The sequence below is a fragment of the Equus caballus genome, chromosome 24 (assembly GCF_041296265.1).
Source record: "Equus caballus isolate H_3958 breed thoroughbred chromosome 24, TB-T2T, whole genome shotgun sequence".
NCBI lineage: Eukaryota > Metazoa > Chordata > Mammalia > Perissodactyla > Equidae > Equus > Equus caballus.
In genome coordinates this window covers 46,510,107-46,530,560 of record NC_091707.1, presented here as the reverse complement: position 1 = coordinate 46,530,560, position 20,454 = coordinate 46,510,107, and the positions used below count along the sequence as shown (strand labels likewise).

Genomic DNA, 20,454 nt, shown 5'->3' with positions numbered 1-20,454 from the left:
AAACAATCAAATTAAGACCAAAATGCACGGTGTATGCTGCAAGTGCCAGGAGAGGGCGGGGCCTGTCGTGGGAGGATGAGGCTGTGTGGAGGGTTGTTGGTGTCTTCGGTGGTGTGTGTGTGCCTTCCTGTGTGCGTATGTACGTGCATCCAAGCATACTTACATGCGTGCAAGCTTATTTGCTTGATTGCTTTTTTTCCCTGCAAAAATGAATGAAGGAGTTAAAACTGATTGTTGGCTATGGAGAATATGGGAGAAGAAAGGAACTGGACAAACAGCAGTTGAAATTTTCCACTAAGGTTGGAATTTAGGTTAAAACATCTACTTGGGGGGTGCTTTCAAATGTGCTGTTTTTCTCAGCCAAACCTTTTTTTTTTTTTGCTGTTTTGGCTAAAATTGGTTATTTTTAAGATTCCTAGAGTTCTTTAATTTGGTCATCTACCTCCACAATAAAGAAAGAAATTTAAGTGTATAAACCAGTTAGCTGATTCCCTGGGCCTGATGAGAGAAGTCTCAGGAAATAGAAAGGGAAAGTGGCATTTTTGAATTGGTAGTCCCTGGGTTTCTGTTCAGTCTCCAGTATGATTTCTTCTCCCACTGTGTTGACAGCAGTTAGCATATATTGAAAGGCCACCGTTTACAGGAGCTGGTGGGAGGGAAGAGAACCTCCTCAGCTCTCCTTTCTGGTGGTGAGTAAATAAACCTCCAGCAAGAGCGCCAGCCTCCTCTCGGAATGAATACTCTGATGACGTGTTACAGAAATGGATCCTGTTCTTATTTGGGGAGGGCTGGATATCAGTTTTGTCAAATTACTTTAAAAAGTTAGATAAGCTCACAGTTACTTAGGTTTCTTTATACTCAGATAAGAAAAGAGAATCAAATTTTGCAAAAGCCCAAAGACCGTCAGGCTTCTCATTTTCTTAGAGCTGTTACTCCCCCATGTGGAGGTGGCGCATATCAGCTATGAAGGCACAGAAATGCCCAAACAGGTGATTACTAAGCATCAGACAGCTTCTCTAAATGGAGAGCTTGGACACCCTGTTACTGAAGAGGGGCAGGTGCCATCCACACTGCCGTGGGTCCTGTCCCCCGGCCCCTCCCCGACCCCATACCTGCCCGTGTCGAGAGAGCTCAGGTTTGGGCAGAAGGCCCACAGCACGAGGGCTTTCCAGAGGGTCGCATCATCTGTTTACAAAGGTTTTGTTTGCTGAGTCGTGCATGTAGTGCGTGTGAGACTTGCTTCCTGGGGCTTGGTGTGGGGCACAGAGGGCAGCCTCTGTGTGAAATCTCGGCCCCCACTTCACTCTGGAGACTGTCTTGGTGGAATTGGCGGTTTACTTGGGGACCCATACCAGCAGCTCTGCTCCTTCACAAGCTGTGTCGTCTTCAGTTCTGTGCATGCACCTGGTCAGTGCCCCAAGATGTTCCCGGTCTGCCTGAGGAGACACGCTTACTCAGTCCCGATACCCTGGGGTAACCGGGTGCCATGGGAGTCCCCCACAGTGGTATGTCAGCCTTGACTTAGGAATTTCATAAGGAGTCATGGTTTGCTAAGATGAGAACACTTAGAAGGTGAGGAAGGAGGACGTAGAGAGCCAGGGTACCGCTCATGAACTTTCTTCCCATTTGAGGCTCTGCTCTAGTGAGAGAGAAAAGATCTATACAAGGCCATGTCTTAGAATATGAAATCCTGAATGGAAGAAACCAAGTCAGCACCCAGCTTTCACCTGGCATTGAGCCCTTCGTACCTGATAACACGAAGGCATCTTCCGGCGGCCGATTGGTGAAGGAAATCGCAGAGAGCAAGTATCATTTGAGGCTAGTCAATTTATTCACCTGGATTTGCTGGGCTCCAGGAGTACCTGTGAGTCTCACAAAGGCAGGGGTTGAGAAAGAACAGTAATACAATTTTTCTTTCTTCTTTGAAAAACAAGGAAAAAAAGTCTTAAGTTTAGTCAGTATTTTAGGAGAGGATATTGAAGTGTTTTGGTGTGCAAAGGAAGGACAGCTCACACTGGCTCCTTGGGTATAAGTTCAGACGTCCAACCTCAGAATGGCCGAGGCTCATGCCAGGGAGGGAAGACAGGAGTCCACCATGAGGCTGGCTCTGTGGTGGCACTCGCCTGAAGCAAGGTTATCACAGACGCTGGTTACAGCCCAAAGGTACAGTCTTGGTGACTGTGGGAGTGAACCTGAAGGAGCTGAGAAGGGAGTCAGTGAGGCTGCCCTTGGTAGAGCGAGCTCCTGAGCCAAAGACAAGTCTCTAGATGCCATCGCCCGGTTTCTGGGAGGCCGGTCAACAGCCCTCCCTGGTCCCCTGCACCGGCTGCCCGGCGGGAAGAGCTGGTGTCTGCTAGCAGGCTCTCCTCTGGGAAGGCCACATGTGGAGGAGGAAAGCCCAGAGATAGACATCAGCTCCACGAGCTCTGCCTGTGCCCACTCACAGCCACAGACGCTCAGCAGCCTGCAGAGCGGCCTGGGGGCTGTGATCCTCTGGGGGAGCCACCGAACGACAGATCCCTTCCCTTCCTGGGACTTGGGAGAGGCCCCAGGTAGGAGATGCCACATGCTGCTCCAGCTTCTGCAGGTATTTTCTGTTTGTATAAAGTCAGGCCACATTCCAGGCACTGTTAGTAACGCAAGGTGTGATGATGGCTCAGAGTGAAGGAGGAGACAAAGGCAAGTCAGCAGGGTTAAAGGTCAACACTCTGGGCCCGTTGGTGGAGAGGAAATGACCCAACACAGTAGTGGCCCGAGAGCGTCCCATGGTACATGGGCCCAAACCCAGCAGCCACCGTGATGGTGCCAGCTCTCCCCGTGGGCTGGCTGACTGCAGCCGAGGAGCCCCCATGTGAATCAGTACAGCGGTGGTTTCTATGGCCTTAGCCTCCGTTTCATCACATTTGTGTTTTTTTCCCTCACCTCAGGTTTCCTTAGGAAACAAGGAAAGAAGCAAAGGTGTGTTCTACAAAGCACTTCAGAATTGTCCTTGGGCAAAGGTGAGTTCTAAAGACCGTGGTATCTTCAGATTCCAAGGGACTTTCCTGCCAAGCCTCAGTCCAGCCAGTGTCTGCCTGGCCTGCACCTGTCACTGGGGACAGGGCACATCCTGGGCCATTTCTTAGTGAAGCGGTCCCCATGGAGCCTGAGCCTGCAGGCATTTGTCTACTGTCCCTGCACTGGAGCTGGTGTTTCCTGGGAGTGTTGCTGTGGGCGGTTTTCCCAGCATTTACCAGAGTTCAGCCCAGGTGCTGACCCGTTGGGATCCATGTCCTCACTCTGAAGGCCCAGGTCAGGAGACACTCAGAAGTCAGACTGTGGGTGACTGCAGTGTCTGCCAGCAACTCCTGTCCCATTTTGGAAGGAGGCGGCCTCCTTGTGAGTTTCCTCACTTTGAGTCTGCTCTGTGGGTTTGGTGTCCTTCCTGAAGCATGCCTGGGTGCTGCTGAGTTAGGACAGCGGAGGGCAGTGCAGGCTGTGGAGGGAGCAGCAGGAGGGCGGGATCGCTGGGCTAGAAGCGGCTGGCTGACTAGGGTGGTGGTTCTCCGTCCTAGGTGTTGTACATGGACGCTGTGGAGTACTTCCCCGATGAGATGCAGGAGATCCTGGACCTGATGACTGAGAAGGAGCTCCGGGTGCGCCTGCCGGTGGAGGAGCTGGAGCTTCTGCTTGAGGACTAGAGACCAGGAAGGGAATGGGGACCACATCTCTGAGGCAACGTTGCCTGCCCTGTCGGAACCAGGATGGGCAAGAGGAGACCAGTGATGCACATGTGCAAGCGTGTGTTAACAGACTTTTGCTTTAGAAGTTTCTCTTGAGAATGTCTGGGTTACCAGTCTCTCACCTCTTGCATATTTTTTGCATGTGCAAATGACACAAAAGCTATTGTTTTACATATTATATATGTGCACATGTGTATATATGTCTGTAGACAAGAATCACGCTAAGTGATTACAAAACCTACTGTGGTTGGTGTGTGCAAGTTCTCGTTCCTTTGGCTTTCTTAGCCCAGCCGGTGCCAGCCCCCACCATGGTGAGTGTACCCCCTCAGTTGGCATCCTTGGTGGTCCTGCCAAGTCTTATGGGTCTTGCAGCCTTTGATATGAAAGGTCTGGTTACTCAACACTAGGATCTCCTCCCCTGGGCAGGTTAGCAGGAGAGCAGATCTTGCCCTTATCTTCAGAGCAGTGGGAAGTCATTTAAAACTTGGTGTTCTGGCCTCTATCAAGTGTATTAAGAGTTTCTCATTATTCCCTAAGCCCTACTCTGTGACACTTCCATCTGTGGACCAGCAGCATCACCTGGGAGCTTGTTAGAAATGCAGACTCTCAGGCCCCTTCCTAGCACTGCTGAGTCAGAATCTGCATCCGAACAGGCCTTCCTGGGGACTTGTGTGCACACTGGTGTGGAAGGCACTGCCCAAAGACATAAGGCCTCTGCTGCAGGGGAGGGAGCCTGCCAGTGACCTCTGTCTCAGAGGAGAGTGGAATGGAGCCAGCTCCTTCCGACCAAACCCAGCCCTGCCTGTGAGATGTGCGGAAGGTACGCCCTCCTCTGCTATGCATCCACACTGCTTAAGATACGAAGGCCCAGACTGGCCATGTTATTTTGATTTCTGAGGGGTTCCCAGCTTCTCTGGCTTTTTAAAAAAAGTCATGATCTTGAGAATTGCTGAAGACATATTTCCTTGGCACCTCATCCAGAAAAGCCAGTGTTGCAGAATAGTTTTGGCTAGAAACTGACGGACATTGGTTGGGAAGGCAACATAGAGCACTTTCTGGGGCAGCGTCTCAGAGCCCCCAAGGAAGTTGCCAGCCAACCATGTGGATGCTTACCTTGCTATACCCTGAACTGCTCAGAAAGGAAAGAGCAGTGCAGGAAACAGACAAAGAAAAGGAAGGGGAAACTGACACATTTCCAAACGCTCTTGAGAGAGATGAGGTTTCTGAATCCGACAACAGGCAGAGCTGGTATGGGATTCTTCAGCCCTGACCTTTTGAGATTTTTAAGGAACCCTCAATCTCTTCGCAACATCAGTACTTCCTTCCTGGCCCCACAGTGCTGAGAACCCACAGAACTTCCATAAGGGAAAGCTGTCTTTTCTTCCTTTGAAGCCACAGCCACATGAACTCAGACTTTGTTGCTTAAACAAGAAAGATCGCTGGCTATGTGGTTAGGATCATTTCTTTCCCATTAGCTGCTGTTGTACAGTAACTCCACCACCAGCTCTGGGGGCAACAGGTACTGAAGTCTGCACTCCATGTCATCACTCACAGAAGCTTCCCTAACACCTGGATCCACCCACTTGGTGCTGCTGAGCAGCAGGTGTGGAGACACCAGAAAGAAGATGAACTGTTAGAGAAAGAGCACGCTTTATTGGGCAGAGAGCACTGCACGTGACCAACAGACGAAGGCAGCCCGGTGGGCATCCTACACTTATGCTCAAAAACATACAGGGGATGTTTTGCTAATAAAGACCAACTGGAACACGGACTCCTGGGGCAGCTTCCCCAGCCTCATCCCTCTGAGGCGCTGGGACCCCCCACTGCCATTTCCTTGAAGGCACCTGTGGTCCACTAGAGATACAGCCCCTCAGGGGTGCCTTCCTGCTTCTTATAAAGGACATTTTCTTTAGATTTTTTGAAGTCTTCATTTGTTACTTTCATTCTGCGTTCTCTCAAGGCCATCAGACCAGCTTCTGTACAGATTGCCTGTAAGACAGAACAGTATGTTCAGAAAGTGAAACACTTTATTTTTATTCTAACAATTAAAAGAGCCATTTTGAAATAAGGTGTAAGACACTTAGACTAAACACACACTGCTCAAATCATTTGGGAAAGATTAGATTTCTTAAATGTTGTAAGCATTCTAATTATCTTCTCAAAGGATCTGAGGTGGCTTAAACTGGGAGTGATTAACAAAGAGGAGGACTGGCCCAGGAATCGGGGCTCCAGGTTCTAGTACTGGCTCAGCTTCTAACAGCTGTGTGGCCTGGCAGGTCAGTAAGTTCTCACAGCCCCACTTTCGTTAAAGGGAGTCATACTCCTAGAAAACAGATGAAATTATACCCGGCCTGGAAATCTAGAGGCAACAGAGATTATACCTCCATTTCATGTACCCATACTCAGAACACGTATTCTAGTTAAAGAAGTTTCAATATAGTATTTATGGTAATATGTTTATTTTCTCAATAATTACTTGCCAAAAGTAGAACAAAACAAGAACCTATGTAATACAATGTGACAAAAACACAGTTAATCCTGGCACTGAAGTTTCTATTTGGTTCTGGCCCTCAGGATATTCAAGATGGTTCAGTAGAAAAGAGAAACCAAATAGGCAAAAGGGTGACATTTGGTAAACTGAGGTGATGGGCCTACGGGTGTTTACTACTGTTGCAGCTTTTCTGAAGGCTTGAAATTTTTCAAAATAAAAAGTTGGTGCAAAATTCAAAAATAATTTCAATTTTAAAAAGAGTTTTACTCACGAACTAAGATACTCATCTACACAGATGACAGTGACACGCAGTTCAGTACAGGCACCAGCCTGAGAAGGCCCTGCGTGTGCCGTCCCTACCTAACCACGGCATTCGTGCCTCATGAAAACCCAGGTCTTCCGATGAAAAGCAGCTTGCACCCACATTCAATGCTGCCAGGCCTTGCTCTAAATTCTGGTCATCTGGGAAGAAACATCCTAACTCATACATATATGTGATAAAACTAAGAGGTATGATCCAGCCCACGTTCTCACCTTGATGTCGGCACCGGACAGGTCGTCTTTAGCCATGATCAAGTCGTCCAGGGTAACGTCGTCAGCCAGCGTCATCCTGCTGGTGTGGATCTGAAAGATGCGCTTCTTGGTCTTCTCATCAGGCAGGGGGAACTCGATCTTCCTGTCAATGCGGCCTGCGGGTACAAAAGGGTTTCAGTGACACCCCTGTACAGCCCCAGGCACTGCCCCCAGCTCAGGGAGAGGTCAGACAGCAGCATCCTGTGGGAAGGAGGTCCAAATCTTAACATGTAAACATTTATCTTTACAGTTTGTAAACCTCTGTTTGAATTCCTCCCATTTTAAAGAAATCCTCCCTGCTCTGGCACCTTTAGAAACAAATGAAAGGAGGAGTTCCTAAAAGGCCTATTTAGAGGATAAGGACGCATTGATAGTAGTAAAAACATAAAAGAGAGTAAAAACATGAGCTACTGCTGCTTTTGGTGCTACCTGAATGTAAAAAATGAACCTGAGCTATCCTATATATTCTTTCTTCAGAAAAAATTCTTGAGGTTAAAAGGGGAATATTAACTAAGGGAAAGAAAAGATCACAATACAAGATTGGAATTCAAAGAACCAAGCTACACAGACTACATCACGCTCTTACTTAGCTGTAATCTCAAGGGGACATAGTCTTGTAAGTTATTCTAGTTTTAATACAGTATTTGCCTTTCTATGTATCATTTATACAATCCCTCCACAGTGTGCTTAAGAAACACAAATACATATGACCACATTAATTCTCAAGGATGAAATAAAAAGCAAATTTGACCTGGTCTGATAAGTGCTGGGTCCAAAGTTTCTATTCGGTTTGTGGCCATGATAACTTTCACGTCTCCCCTTGAATCAAATCCATCCAACTGGTTCAACAGTTCTAACATCGTTCGCTGAATTTCTCTCTCCCCACCAGAATTTGAGTCATACCTTTGGAAGAGAAAAAGAAGGAATGAAGACCCAACTGCCAAAGGGGAATTACAACAAAACACTGTGGTTTCAACCCACGTGTCACACCCTCCCAAGAGCCGATTACACATATTATTTTCTTTGTAGTGGTTCTCATGCCTGAAATATTTATTCAGTCTCCGTATTTGGTGTCTGATCCCCTAACCTGACTGTGAGCTCCTTGAGGGCAGAGACTCGTGCTCTCGGCTGTGTCCCCAGAGTCCAGATGGTGCCTGGCTCAGAGTGGTTGCTCAACGCACAGTTATCCACTGACCAGGTGCCAGACATTCACAACTCCTGGGGAGCTGTTACCCGGCACTTGGGAGAGAAGAGCCTAAACCATCCAGAGAGCCATGGACAGTAGGAACTGTGGAAACCAACATGCAGGCCATCCAGCGAGTGCCCAATGACTGATCATTCTCAGAGAAGAGCTACATGGTTTTTACCTCGAAATGATGCAAAATAGGTAAGAGAAAGTCTACCTTTTTGTCCCAATGGCATCAATTTCATCAATAAACACGATGGATGGTGCATGTTCTTCAGCAACTCGAAACAATTCCCGAACAAGTTTGGGCCCATCGCCTAGGTACTTCTGAATAAGTTCAGAGCCAACCACTCTCAAGAAGGTGGCTGAGGTTTGGTTTGCTACTGCTTTGGCTAATAAGGTTTTACCTATTTTAGGTTAAAAAAGAAAAAGACAAAGGGAAATAACTTCAAGTGCTGTTTTAACTTAAAAACTGTCATTACCACCTTAAATGGACATCAAATTGGGTGGATCCCTGTGATGAAAAGGCATGCCACCATTCACGTGTCTTGACGTTCTGTTCTCCAAAGCAGTAAGAGGAAAATTAGGAAAACCTAAATAACATTTTGATTATTTTTAACTGTCTTCCTAAATTCATCATGATAATGTCGGAAAATACTTACAACCGGGATATTCAAGTTACATACAATTTTAACCTGACCCATGCAGCCAGGGTTAGAGAGCCAAACTCAACTATGAAACTATCAGTGATGAAAAAAGGCCTGGGAATCCAGGTTTGACCTAAGGAAACACTCAGTGTTCCTGAGCACCAGGCCTGCAAGTGCCCCGGGCTGACCCAAGAGTTGTTGCTGGGGGTGCTTGGGCCGCAGGCCTGGACAAGTGAAACAGGACCAGCTCCTGAAAAAGCCACAACCAAGCGCTGCTGAAAGCTCAGGAGGCTTTCCTGTCTGTGGTGTGCCCTTATGAGGCAGTTCCCCTCACCAATCTCAGGGAAGATCTCAAACCACCTTTCTAATCCTGCTCTATTCCCTTTCTCTTTCATGTCAAAACCAAGAGTCAGCTACAAGCACACAATTTGAGAACTTGAGAGCTGGACGACCTTGGCCCCTTTGAGAGGAAATGGGCAAAGGGCTAGGCAGTCACCTCAGGATGCAGAGGCAGTGAGAGGTTGAACTGGTAAAGGACCAACCTTAGGCCTGCAGGGGAAGGAGGAGGGGGCTGCTGGTGAGTGACACAGAAGACTTCGTCCACGTGGGAAGAAGGACAGAGCACTAAGCTTTGCGACAAGATGTGGCAATGATGTTCCCTTTGGTTGGGCAGGCAGAACAGCAGGTGCAAAGGTTCAGAAAGCTGGACCACTCCCTGAGAACATCAACTAAAGATGGTGAACAGAAGACAAAAAGGACCTTCTAAGTGGGTGGGATCTTACAGTCCAGAAGCAGCCGAGTCCAGCTGCTGGGACACTTCAGTGGCCAGAAGGATCACTAAACCAGTCTCCTCCTCCTCCTCCTCCCAACAGGCCTGCTACCCTGTGCCTCACCCCAGCTCCTCATAGCCAGCCCCTTGTAGCACACATGCTCCAAAGAAGGCACGTGGCTGCGGGTCAGGAGGCCTGGATTCCAGCTTCAGCCCTGCTACCAGCTCAACTCGCAGAGCTAATGGGGCCTTGGGCTCGTCACTGGCCTCTGTGAAATGATTTCCTGAGCTGTAAGATGACAGGCTGCAAGAGCTCCTTGCCTCTGAGCACAGTTGTCTCCCAGTCCCCCAACTGTGGGCAGTCTTCAGCTCTCAAGATCCTCTTGGGAACATGGTTTTGATTCACTCCATCAAATAACTGCTCTCCCTTTGGAACTTATACAGCAATGAACTGCTAAGTCCCGGACAACTTACTCAGGTCAACTTATTGCATAATGAACCAAATATGTACACAGTCACGTGCCACATTAACATCTCAGTCAACGAGAGACGACGTATACGATGGTGGTCCCATAGGATCAGTACCATAGAGCCTAGGTGCGTGGTGTCTAGGTTTGTGTCACTGCATTCTACGATGTTCTCACAATGATGAAATTGCCGAAAGACACATTCCTCAGAACGTATCCTTGTTAAGTGACGCATGACTGTATGTACGTATATCTTTATTTATTCATCCAATATTAATTCATTCAGTATCAATGGACTAGAGAATAAACCTAATCTGAACAGCACACAATAGCTTTTAAATCAGTGGTTCTCCACCATTGCTGTGACTCTTGGCCACACTCCAAATCAATATACCAGAATCTTCAGTGATGGGACGAGGCATCAGTATTTTTTAAAGCTCCCAAGGTGATTTCAATGTACAGCCATAGTTGAGCATCCTGGTTTATTTTTATTTTTTCTTACAAATTATTATTATATTTTTTTAACACATTAACTCTGTTGAAGTCTACAACTTCAAGTCTAAGTTCAGTTTCTTACTGCATCTACTTTACAGATAAATATACTTTTGTGTAATAGGTATGATTCCAAAGGAGTTGCTTACGCAAAAATGTCCAAAATGTCTTAGAGCATCGTTTTAACCTAAGGAACTGTGGCATCCTCACTCAACAGTTAAGTAATTCTAACTGGCTAATGCTGCTGCTCAAGGGAGAAGCTGAGCGTCTGGAAAGTGTCAAACGCAGACCATGCATACCTGTGCCAGGTGGACCATAGAGAATGACCCCCTTAGGGGGCTTTATACCCATCTCTTCGTAATATTCAGGATGAGTGAGGGGAAGCTCCACAGATTCCTGCAGAAAACAAACACTCGGTAAAAACGAAAGGCTTTCTTACTGAAATTATCAGCAGATCTACTATGGCATCATGAGTATATCTCGCTCTCAACAAAAATAAACTAAAATTTCAATCACTCTTGTTTGAGACAATGCGCTTGACTGCTACTAGGCACAAGGGCATACTGGAGAGGACATCTGTCCTACTCGAGCTCCCAGCACCCATCCCCTCTTCCCAATAGCACCCAATTCCCCTTGCACTTTCCAGCAGACGTCAGTGCTGAACAACATTAAGCCTTTCTGAGCAAAACGAACTGGAGAAATCTAAAATTCACCCTCTTCAATTAAACTACAGACAGGAGCTGGCAACATTTTCTGATTGCTGTTACGAACCAGGGACATCATGGCTAGTGCCCAGCTGTCTGAGAGGTCACCAGTGGAGATCTGTGATAGCTCTGAATGACTTCCCTATGGATGAAAGAACCTGCAGAGAGCTCGCCCACAGCCATCCTGGAGGACCACTTTCCCCCAACCCTAGGACCACGGCAGGGGCTGGGATTATGTTCTAGACCCCACCACTCTGTAAGAATGTGTCACTCACCCTACCCCATACATCACTGGAAGTTTCTAGATAGCCACAAGTGACACCAACACAATTGGAAACATTATATATTCACACAGATAATTATTAAACATTGGTAAAAAAGTATTAAGCTACAGGTGCTACAAGAACTATCATACAATTTATTGTTATTTCTAGTACCTAACTCAGTATTAACAAATACATGGGGCTGGCCTCATGGCTGAGTGGTTAAGTTCACACGCTCCACACTGGCGGCCAGGGGTTCACCGGTTCGGATCCTGGGTGTGGACCTACTCACCACTCCTCAGGCCATGCTGTGGCAGCGTCCCACATAGAAGAACTAGAATGATCTACAACTAGGATATACAACTATGTACTGGGGCTTTGGGGAGGAAAAAAAAAGAGGAAGACTGGCAACAGATGTTAGCTCAGGGCCAACCTTCTTCACCAAAAAAGCATTAAAAAAAAAAAAAGAATGAGATCTAGTGGGCTGAAGGCTGGTTTAGGGGAAAAAAGAACAACACACACCACTGCTCCCCCCCCCGCCACCAAAAAACAAATACAAAACACCACAACTGACAAGCTCTGAGTCAGTTACTGGTCTGATCAATAAAGAAAAAACAAAACATGCAAAACAACTCCTAGCACCCTAAATGAGACAGCAGTAAGAAACCCAAAGTCTAAAAACCCAGAGCTGGTTCCTAGACATACCTTAATTTCCTGAATTTGGTTGTCCAACCCTCCAATATCAGCATAGGTCTCCTGAGGGGCCTTTTCCACCTTCATCACTGTGACCAGGGGATCCGTGTCATCCATCAGCACCCCTATCACAGCATGCACCTAACAGGGAACGTTAAGCTTTACACAGGAATGTGAGGTTCACACAATTCGTTTACAACAAAGCAATGCCAACCACAGAATTTTTCTACTCTTAGGGGTGCTTTGGCAATCTACGTCCACAGGTCTGGAACAGTGGACCGATAACAAGGAAGGACAAAGCACTGCTACGGGCTTCCGTAGAGGCAATCAACTTACCTTGTGGTTGAGCAGCACGGAGCAGCCCGGTTCCAGCAGATCCTTGTCTACAAATGAAAGAATGCTGACGTAGTGTTCTGAGCCCACAGATGTAGACACGATGGCGTGATTGTCATCAATGATCTCTTCCAAGGTCCCTACCGACATTGGGGTCCCTCTCAGGTCATCCACCTTTGATCTTTCCTCCTACGTTAGAGTACACCGAAAGGGAAACAGATTAGAACTAAAAAGTAGATGATGCTGACAGTTCACTAGATTTACAAAGCAGCTGGTGCTTTTAAAAGGCAGCTAATAATGATCTGTAAAAGCCTGAAAGGTTCAACTACTTGAATTTCATTTATTCATTGACAGTTTTAGGTTCTAAGTAGAATTCACTTTGTAAAAATGAAGTTACACTAATTTCTCAATTTACCTCTTGCTTTTCCTCTAAAGGCTTCATTTGTTCCTGATTTCTAATGAATTCTTCCTCCATGAGAAGATAGTCTTTAATTCTCTCTAACTTCAATAATTTTAACCGGCACTGAGTGTGAGGTGTCACTGTAATTAAAAAATAAAACTTTATTATACCTGGAGCTTGAAGTTTGAATTAATTCAGTTCATTCTTAAGGGAAAAAAGTTAAGATTTAAAATAAGCTTATTTTATTTGGACTGAAAAATTAAAAGTTTGTTGACCCTAAGTAAGCAGGTGTTAAATGTGAATGGGAAAGGGATTTTGGCAGTTATAAGCAAGGAAGTAAAAATGGGGATGAGGTCTACGACCAGACAGCTAACACAAAACGACACAGACTAACTGAACTGTCTGTATATAACATAAAGAAGAAAACAGTCATTGACCTAAAAGGTAGATTGCTTGGCTTTAGTCTTCCCAGACGTGCTAATAAAAATAGCTACATGTGCTGTTCAGTCAGCACAGACTGTTGCACAGCAGCTGTAACACAAGCACACATTTGTAGGAGGACTGTGAAATATTACAGGTATTAGCATTTCTGGTGAACATTTTCCCCAATCTCTTTTGTGTTCTTTTGGCTTGAAGTCTCATGCTACACAAGAATTTTAACATTTATATAGACAGATCTATCAATCTTTTGTGGTTTCCGGGTTTCCTGACTTCTTCAAAAGGTCTCTCCTCCCCTAAGGTTAAATAAATATATTCCTGAATTTTCATTTATTTACTTATTTTAATATGTATATCTGTAATCCATCTGGCAATTCCATTTTCTCTCAATTGCAAATAAAAGATGCCAGGCATTTATAATAATCCATCCTCTTCCTACAGAACTGTCACTTTTACCATAAATTATCCATGAAACAATGTTGTTTTTGGACTTTCTATGCTCTTGTGGTGATCTGATGATCCATTCTTTATCAATACCATATTGATTCATTGTGGTGGATTGTGGCACATTTCTACTGTCTGACTATCTTCATTCTTAACCAAGGAATATTTTTAAAATTAGTTATTTCATCTAAGCAGGAAGGGACTTGTTTAGATGGCAGTGAGGGAGGCATCTCAGCTGCAGCCTGAAGAAATGAGAAGCAGGCAGCAGGGGAAGGACTGGGGGAAGATTTTTAAGCAGAGGGCAGCAAAGGGCAAAGGCCCTGATATGCAGAGCAGTCAAAGAACACAAGGGACAGCAGTATGGGCAAGGAGCGAGGCACAGGGTGTGCGCTGAGGAGGGAGGGGGGACTGGGTCGGGTCAGTAGGAAGCCATTGAAAACGTGTATGTTCAGGCATCGCATGATGTGAATTCCAACACAGTGGCACTCCATTTCCCTGTGAAATAACTGTGTTTCTAAGTTACTCAAGCCCGACATGAGTTTTCTAATCTAAAACTGTACTTTTAATACACAAGAGGAGCTGGTTATTTAAAGGAAACTAGTGGAGTTTCTTAAAGTGAGACACAGTTGTATACTGCGTGTATGCTGTTAAAACCAAAATAAAGCTCTTATTCCAACCTAGAGGAATGCCGCACAGAAGAACTGGAGAGAATAGTCACAGGGCTAGAGCTTCAACCACCCCCCATTTCCTGTCTCCACATTCAGAGACCTCTAAGCTACAGACACAGAGACAACCCCTAGGAATCAATCGGAAAGACCCCAAGGAGGAACCATGTCATTACCCAGTGGCAGTTTGCTAGCAGCATCTGGTCCCTTTGTTTTCTTCTTCTTTTTCCCCACTCGAGTTGGCACGGGAGGTTCATATTTCTTTTTCTTGTCCTTGAGTGTTTAGTACAGCAGGAAAAAAAAAAGCCACAGGGAAATCATATTAAAACACAAATTCATTTCTGTAGAACCATTACCTATTTCCAGGTGATATAATTTTCCTTATCTTTTAGGATGCTATTAAAAACTGTCCTTTTAAAACAACAACAACAATAACAACTGGGTTATTATATTCTTGCAATTTTAATATGTGAATGTAACTGATCTTTCTTTTTACAATACACAATGACAGATTATTCAATAAGGAATAGAGAGGTTAGAATTCAGAGTTATATGCCAGAAGTTTGAGTTGAAATAATTTGAGACAATTCTTCACATCTCAGGACATTAAACACTAAAATTACAGGCAATTAATTTTAACACTTCTATAATGTTATTACTTTCACACGATTAAAAATCATTAATTCATAAATACCTATTTGATAGTTAGGTCAACAATCTTTTCTAAAACATGAAAGGGTACTGTGTCTGTAGGCCAGACTGTTTAAAGAAATACAGGATCGTTTATTTTGTATTTTTTAAATTCATGAATTCCCAAAGAACTTCTCAGCTGAGATCTATGACATCTTCTACAATTTACTGACATCACAGACACATCTGGCTTATTTACCTTGTCATCCTTCTTGCCACCTCCAGGACCATGACCACCACTCTGACTTTGACCCTGAACAACAACAACAAAAAATCCAAAATCAGACAGAGGTAGAAATTCCGAAAATGATCACTTCAAAAGAATATCCTTCTGATTTGCCTTTGATTCTAAGATACCAACACTTCCCCTTCATTTTAACATTTCTGAACTCTAGACGTACCTAGCAGTCAACATGTACATTTTGTGTGGTAGAATCTTTTTGTCCTGAAAAGCTGTTAGTAGATCAGTGGTACACCTTGCAATTGATTGCCTCTTAAATTAAGGACAACTCAATTAAGAAATAGGTATAGGGGGCGAGCGCCATGGTTAAGTTCACGCCCCTGCTTCAGCGGCCCAGGATTTCACCAGTTCGGATCCTGGGTGTGGACCTAGCACTGCTCATCAGGCCATGCTGAGGTGTCGTCCCACACAGCAGAGCCAGAAGGACCTACAACTAGAATATACAGTTATGTACTGGGGGGTTTTGGGGAGAAAGAAGAATAATTAAAAAAAAAAAAAGATTGGCAACAGATGTTAGCTGAGGTGCCAATCTTAAAAAAAAAAAAGAGAAATAGCTGTAACTGATGTATCATTATGAGGCTAAGATTCTAAGACCCTCCCTTCTTGAGGGGAAGGTATAGAGCTTGACATTCTTTAATATAAAACTATGTGACTGAGGCGACCGAGAGTCTATTTCATGAAATTAGGCCACGAAATGGAAATCATTTTACCCATTCTCCAAGAACCACTTGTCAATCATTTACTCCTGACTAACATCAGACGAAGATGCAGGAGACTTTCCTTTCAACAGCAACTCACATGCGTCCCATCCCTCAAGCGAGGGGCTCTCGGGCAGGTCTTTCTTCCGACCTGAAAAGCTGAATCACCTTGAAGTATCAAGAACTTAGCGTGTTCGGAAGCTCACTGGGATTTCTGATTTTAAAACAGACCCCTCAGTTACAGGACAATGGTTAACACAGAGCAACGCCTCAGAAGTAACGGCATTTTAAATGAGGAACAGTGAACCGACTCGATTACCGGGGCCTCTCAGTCCCCTCAAATCACTGCCAGGCAGGCAGGCACCTCTACATCAATACACTGCCAAGGTCACTAACGAGACCAAACAGCCCTAGCACGGTTACCTAAACGAGCTAGGTCAAATGTATTCCCCACATGCAGGACTCTTAAAACTCCGTGCTTTATTCTGAAGAAGGTAATTAAGGGCTCCGAGAAATTCTGGGAAACAGAATTAGTTACACTGCAACGGGCTGCCAGAATTACAGGCTTTTAACAATTCCTATACCTACCAGGGAAATCTACCATTGATTGGGCCGCTAATGTGTGTGGGGTGCCTACTGTCCACGTGCCCAAGTCTGTACTAGACTTCTCCTGCACTGTCTCCTCAAGGCCACACAGTCCTTCAGGGCAGGGCTCATATTCCCACCGTCTGGATGGGAACTGCAACAGCCTAAGAACATGGGCTCCAGAATGAGACGCCTCCAGGTGTGGTTTCAGTTCCGACGCCATCACTCCCAGGCTCTGTGACCTCGGTAAGTCGGGTGCCCTTAACTGGAAGGTGGGGACGACACCAGCTCTTATCTCTCGCTGAAAACGAGGTAACACAGGCAAACGACTCGACATCTACATGACGCATAGTAACTACTCCTCAACTTATTATTAACAAGTAAGAAAAGTTAGCATCAGGATTTTAACTTTCAGTTTGGTGACAAAATCTGGGCTCTGCAACAATCCATTCTGGTTCAGTTCTTCACTTTCTGTGTATCCTCCATTTCTGTTTTTGTCCAGGCCATCATATCTTACAGACTCTAGCCTCTCAACTGAGATTCCCAGGTCGTTTCTCCCCTCACCAATCTGGCTATTACCTTCTAAAACAAACAGCGGACCCTTTAATTCTCCTTAAGGACCTTCAACTGCTCCCTGGTATTCACGGTGTAATGTCCAAACCCTGCAGCTCGGCACGCCTGGCCCTCGCCAAACTGGCTGCAACTGACCTTTCCCAGGTTCATCTACTTCTCTCACGATCCTACAAGTCTGGCCCCGCTGGAGGACATTTTCTCAAATGGGCCCCGAACTTCTTCCCGTCTGGGGCATTTTACACTATGTTTCTCAGTCTCAAATAAGAGTAACAAGTAACCCATTAGTGAGCCCTTACTATATGCCAAGCAGTGGGCTAAACATTCTCAGGGTATCATCTCACTTAATTCTTACAGACACTATGAAGTTGGTACTATCAATATCTCTAGTTTACAGATAAGGAAACCACGGCCCAGAGAGGTTAAGCGATTTGCCTACTGTCACAAAGCTTGTGAGAGATGTAGCCAGGCATCACACTCAGGTCTACAGGACACCAACATCTGCGTGTTTCTCTGCCGCATGGCTATCTAACACATCACAGCAAGGGCTCCAGGGAAGATGACAGGGTTTGTGTTCTAGCGTAGCTGCTTACTGTGGCTCGGTTTCCTCCGTGGTAAAGTGAAGATAACAATAATAATTACCTCAAGGGACTGTTGTGAGGAATAATGAGAAAATATTAAAAAAGTGTCGTGCTTAGAATATTACCCAAAAGTCCTTAAAAAGATTATACGACTATGTGGTCTGGCTTTCCTGCTGTTCACAACACAGGCCAAACACATTCCCATCCCAGGCCCTTTGCACTTGCTGCTCCTTCTGCCTGGACCACGGGTTCCTCAGATACTGGCATAGGCTACTCTCTCATTTTACTTAGATCTCTGCTCAGATCTCACCTCCTCAGCTACCTTCGCTGGTACCCTATGTAAAACAGCCACTCCTCCCCATCCTAGCCCTTTCTACAAGGCAGCCATATAACAGTGGGCACCCCACCCATCTCTACCCCGCTCCCAGACATCACATTCTGTATTTCTCTCCTTTTTGTCTGCCTTCTCCAGAACGTAAGCTCCACGGAGGCAGAGACTTCATCAATCATGTGCCCCCGCCCCCCCCCCCCCCCCCGGATCCTCAGTGGCTAGAGCAGAGCCTGTCCTCGTCCCCAAAAGTGCAGGTGCTCAGTAAACACTCGCTCTGTGAACTCAGAAATAAACGCGGCTGTGACCATTACTAATGCCCCACGGGCCCTTTCCCTCGGGGTTCCACCCATCTCAACAGCGTCGGTCTCTACGGCCTCCTCCAGATGCTCCCCTCCCGCGGTCCTCCACGGCTCCGACTCCCCCGCTCAGCCGGGACAACCCCTCCCCTCCTCTCCGGTCGCACATCCTTCACCCGCGGCTCAGAAGGCGCCCGTCCCAGTCACTGGCGGAGACTCCCACCGAAATTCCAGCGCCGGGCAGCAGAGCCCCGGTCGGCGGGGAGCGAAGCCGAGGGACCTGCCCCGCTCTGCCGCCCACCAGCCCGCCGGGGACCCTTCGCGCCAGGCCCCGAACCCAGGTCCCCGGGCAAGGCCCGCCGGTCGGCCGGGCCCGCAGTGGGCCTGACGCTGTCCCCGGAGCCTCCGTGCCCGCGGAGCCCGGGCCGGCGGCGGAGGAGCGGGCTGCCCAGTGCCTTGAGCAGCAGTCTGGCTCTCTCGTCTCGGGCCGCTCGGACCCCGTCGCAGCGCGACCACCAGCCGAAACCCTTAGTCACTCACCATCTTGCCTCGGCCGCTCGAGCCGCCGCTGCCGGAAGTGCCTTCGCCAGACGGCCCGTCGAAGGCGGAAGTCGCCGAGGGACGCTACGGAAGCCGATAGGAACCAAATCCCGCACGGACGAAGGCGCGCTCCAAGGGGTTGTGCGGGCGGGCGGGATAGCGAATAACTTATAAGCAAGCTGGGAACCTCATAAATATTTTACTTAAAAAAAATTTAAAGCGCAGCCATTAGGTTATTGTCAACAACTTAAGAAAACGACCTCGACTGTCAAAGAACTGACAATTGTAAAAATTTTAAATATTTAAAATATGCAAAAATCATAACTGGGAAGGACTTAATTTTTCCAAGAACTGGAATGACATTTGGAACTGCGAAGCTGGCATATACTTTTGCACCAACATTTAAGTTATTATTTTGTCTCTGGAATTAACTGCTCACCTGAGAGAGTATTTGTCTCATGAGTCATCTAAATTTTTTTTTTCCTCGTGACTTGTGACTTATGATGTTGCCAAATGTCTTAAAATTCCTCACCTTGCACCCAGTTGGTAAAGCTCGTCATTTATTACATCCACCAGGACATCGGGAAGATGGCAAGCGTCGCTTTGGCCTCTGGAAACTTCCATGACAGGTGCTCAAAATGCTGCGTCTTGCTGAACTGAAGAGATGGATTTGTTTGATCTTTTGTTTTTGCTGCTCCAGATTAATTTAGGCATTTTAGTTATGAAACACTAAAAATATTTCACTAATTAACACAAAAGAGGTACAAAATACAGGAAATTACTCCTTCCTTTTCGTCATCACTAAAATATCATAATAGAAAGTTTTGACACTGTTGATCTCCACCAAAAAATCTGGCAACTACATGATACGTGAATTGATATGATAGATTAGGGGCAAGACGACTCTCCCTTCATGAATGCTGAAAGCACTGCCAGAGCTGTATGGAATGTCTAGGCAATCTGTAGGGTTCCTAAGATGGGGTCACCTTCAAAGAAACACAGGCTAAGAATCAAAACTTCTGAAGTTTTCTATGTATGCTACATATAGAAAGTAGTGGAAGATTGGCAGCAGATGTTAGCTCAGCACTAATCTTCCTCAATAAAAAAAAAAGAAAAAAGGAAACAAAGGAAAAAACCTTGGTATCCACTCAGCTCCCACTCCCCTCGAGCATTTGAACAGCACCCACCTCCACTGGAGTGTGAGCTTTGTGGGGTCCCAGAAAGCCTGTGATTATCATTAAAATAGTATTGTGCATTTGGTATGGGGCTGGCCCCTATAAGCTCTTTTAAACTTACTTTGCTGGAGCTTTTCATAAGGAATCTCCAGATTGAATTTTTAATAGCCTCAAGAAGCTATTAAAAGTATACACACACACACACACACATGCACACGTGGGTATCTTATAAGTACCGCAAACTGAACTTAGCATCTTCCCCTAGGACCAGTTCACCGTCATGTGTATTCTATCCTGGCTAATGAGATCATTCAGAGACCTACGCCAAAGGGTCCCCGTCTCCCTCTCCCATCCCCAGCCAGTTCAGTGGTCAAGTCTTGTCGCTTTAACTCCACCATATTTCATCATCCCATCTCTCTTTCCATCACTGTCTAGTTCAGACTTCATTATTCCATCTCAC

General features: G+C 46.0%; 2 protein-coding genes across 5 annotated transcripts in view; one reads left to right on the top strand and one right to left on the bottom strand.

Annotated features, from left to right (window-relative positions):
• NRDE2 (NRDE-2, necessary for RNA interference, domain containing) overlaps window positions 1-3,982 on the top strand; it is a 44,978-nt gene extending 40,996 nt beyond the window's left edge. For all 3 annotated transcript variants that reach the window (XR_011432026.1, XM_005605398.4, XM_070249540.1), the window contains exons 13-14: window positions 2,928-2,999; window positions 3,555-3,982. Coding sequence is in view for 2 of the 3 variants with exons in the window: in XM_005605398.4 (XP_005605455.3) it covers window positions 2,928-2,999; window positions 3,555-3,680 (198 nt within the window). In the remaining variant the exon portion in view is untranslated. The remainder of the gene's footprint in view (window positions 1-2,927; window positions 3,000-3,554) is intronic.
• Window positions 3,983-5,355: 1,373 nt separating this feature from the next.
• PSMC1 (proteasome 26S subunit, ATPase 1) lies at window positions 5,356-19,459 on the bottom strand. 2 transcript variants are annotated; one of them, XM_001494090.6, is made up of 12 exons: window positions 19,352-19,459; window positions 18,820-19,021; window positions 15,177-15,230; window positions 14,464-14,560; window positions 12,756-12,880; window positions 12,344-12,529; window positions 12,020-12,148; window positions 10,647-10,743; window positions 8,190-8,379; window positions 7,538-7,689; window positions 6,748-6,902; window positions 5,356-5,711 (listed from the first exon to the last, which is right to left on the bottom strand). In XM_001494090.6, the coding sequence occupies exons 2-12, from the start codon at window positions 18,820-18,822 to the stop codon at window positions 5,577-5,579; spliced, it is 1,323 nt and encodes a 440-aa protein (XP_001494140.2). In that variant the 5' UTR covers window positions 18,823-19,021; window positions 19,352-19,459; the 3' UTR covers window positions 5,356-5,576. The 2 variants fall into 2 exon arrangements, with proteins under 2 accessions (XP_001494140.2, XP_070105642.1); XM_070249541.1 differs by lacking the exons at window positions 18,820-19,021; window positions 19,352-19,459 and adding an exon at window positions 17,511-18,033.
• Window positions 19,460-20,454: the final 995 nt, after the last annotated feature.

Excerpts from the sequence above, each read along its gene's own strand:
- PSMC1 (XM_001494090.6), bottom strand. Across the intron at positions 6,903-7,537 it reads CCCAGCACTTATCAGACCAG|GCCGCATTGACAGGAAGATC; the intron begins GTCAAATTTGCT and ends TTGTACCCGCAG. Across the intron at positions 5,712-6,747 it reads TGTCCGGTGCCGACATCAAG|GCAATCTGTACAGAAGCTGG; the intron begins GTGAGAACGTGG and ends TCTGTCTTACAG.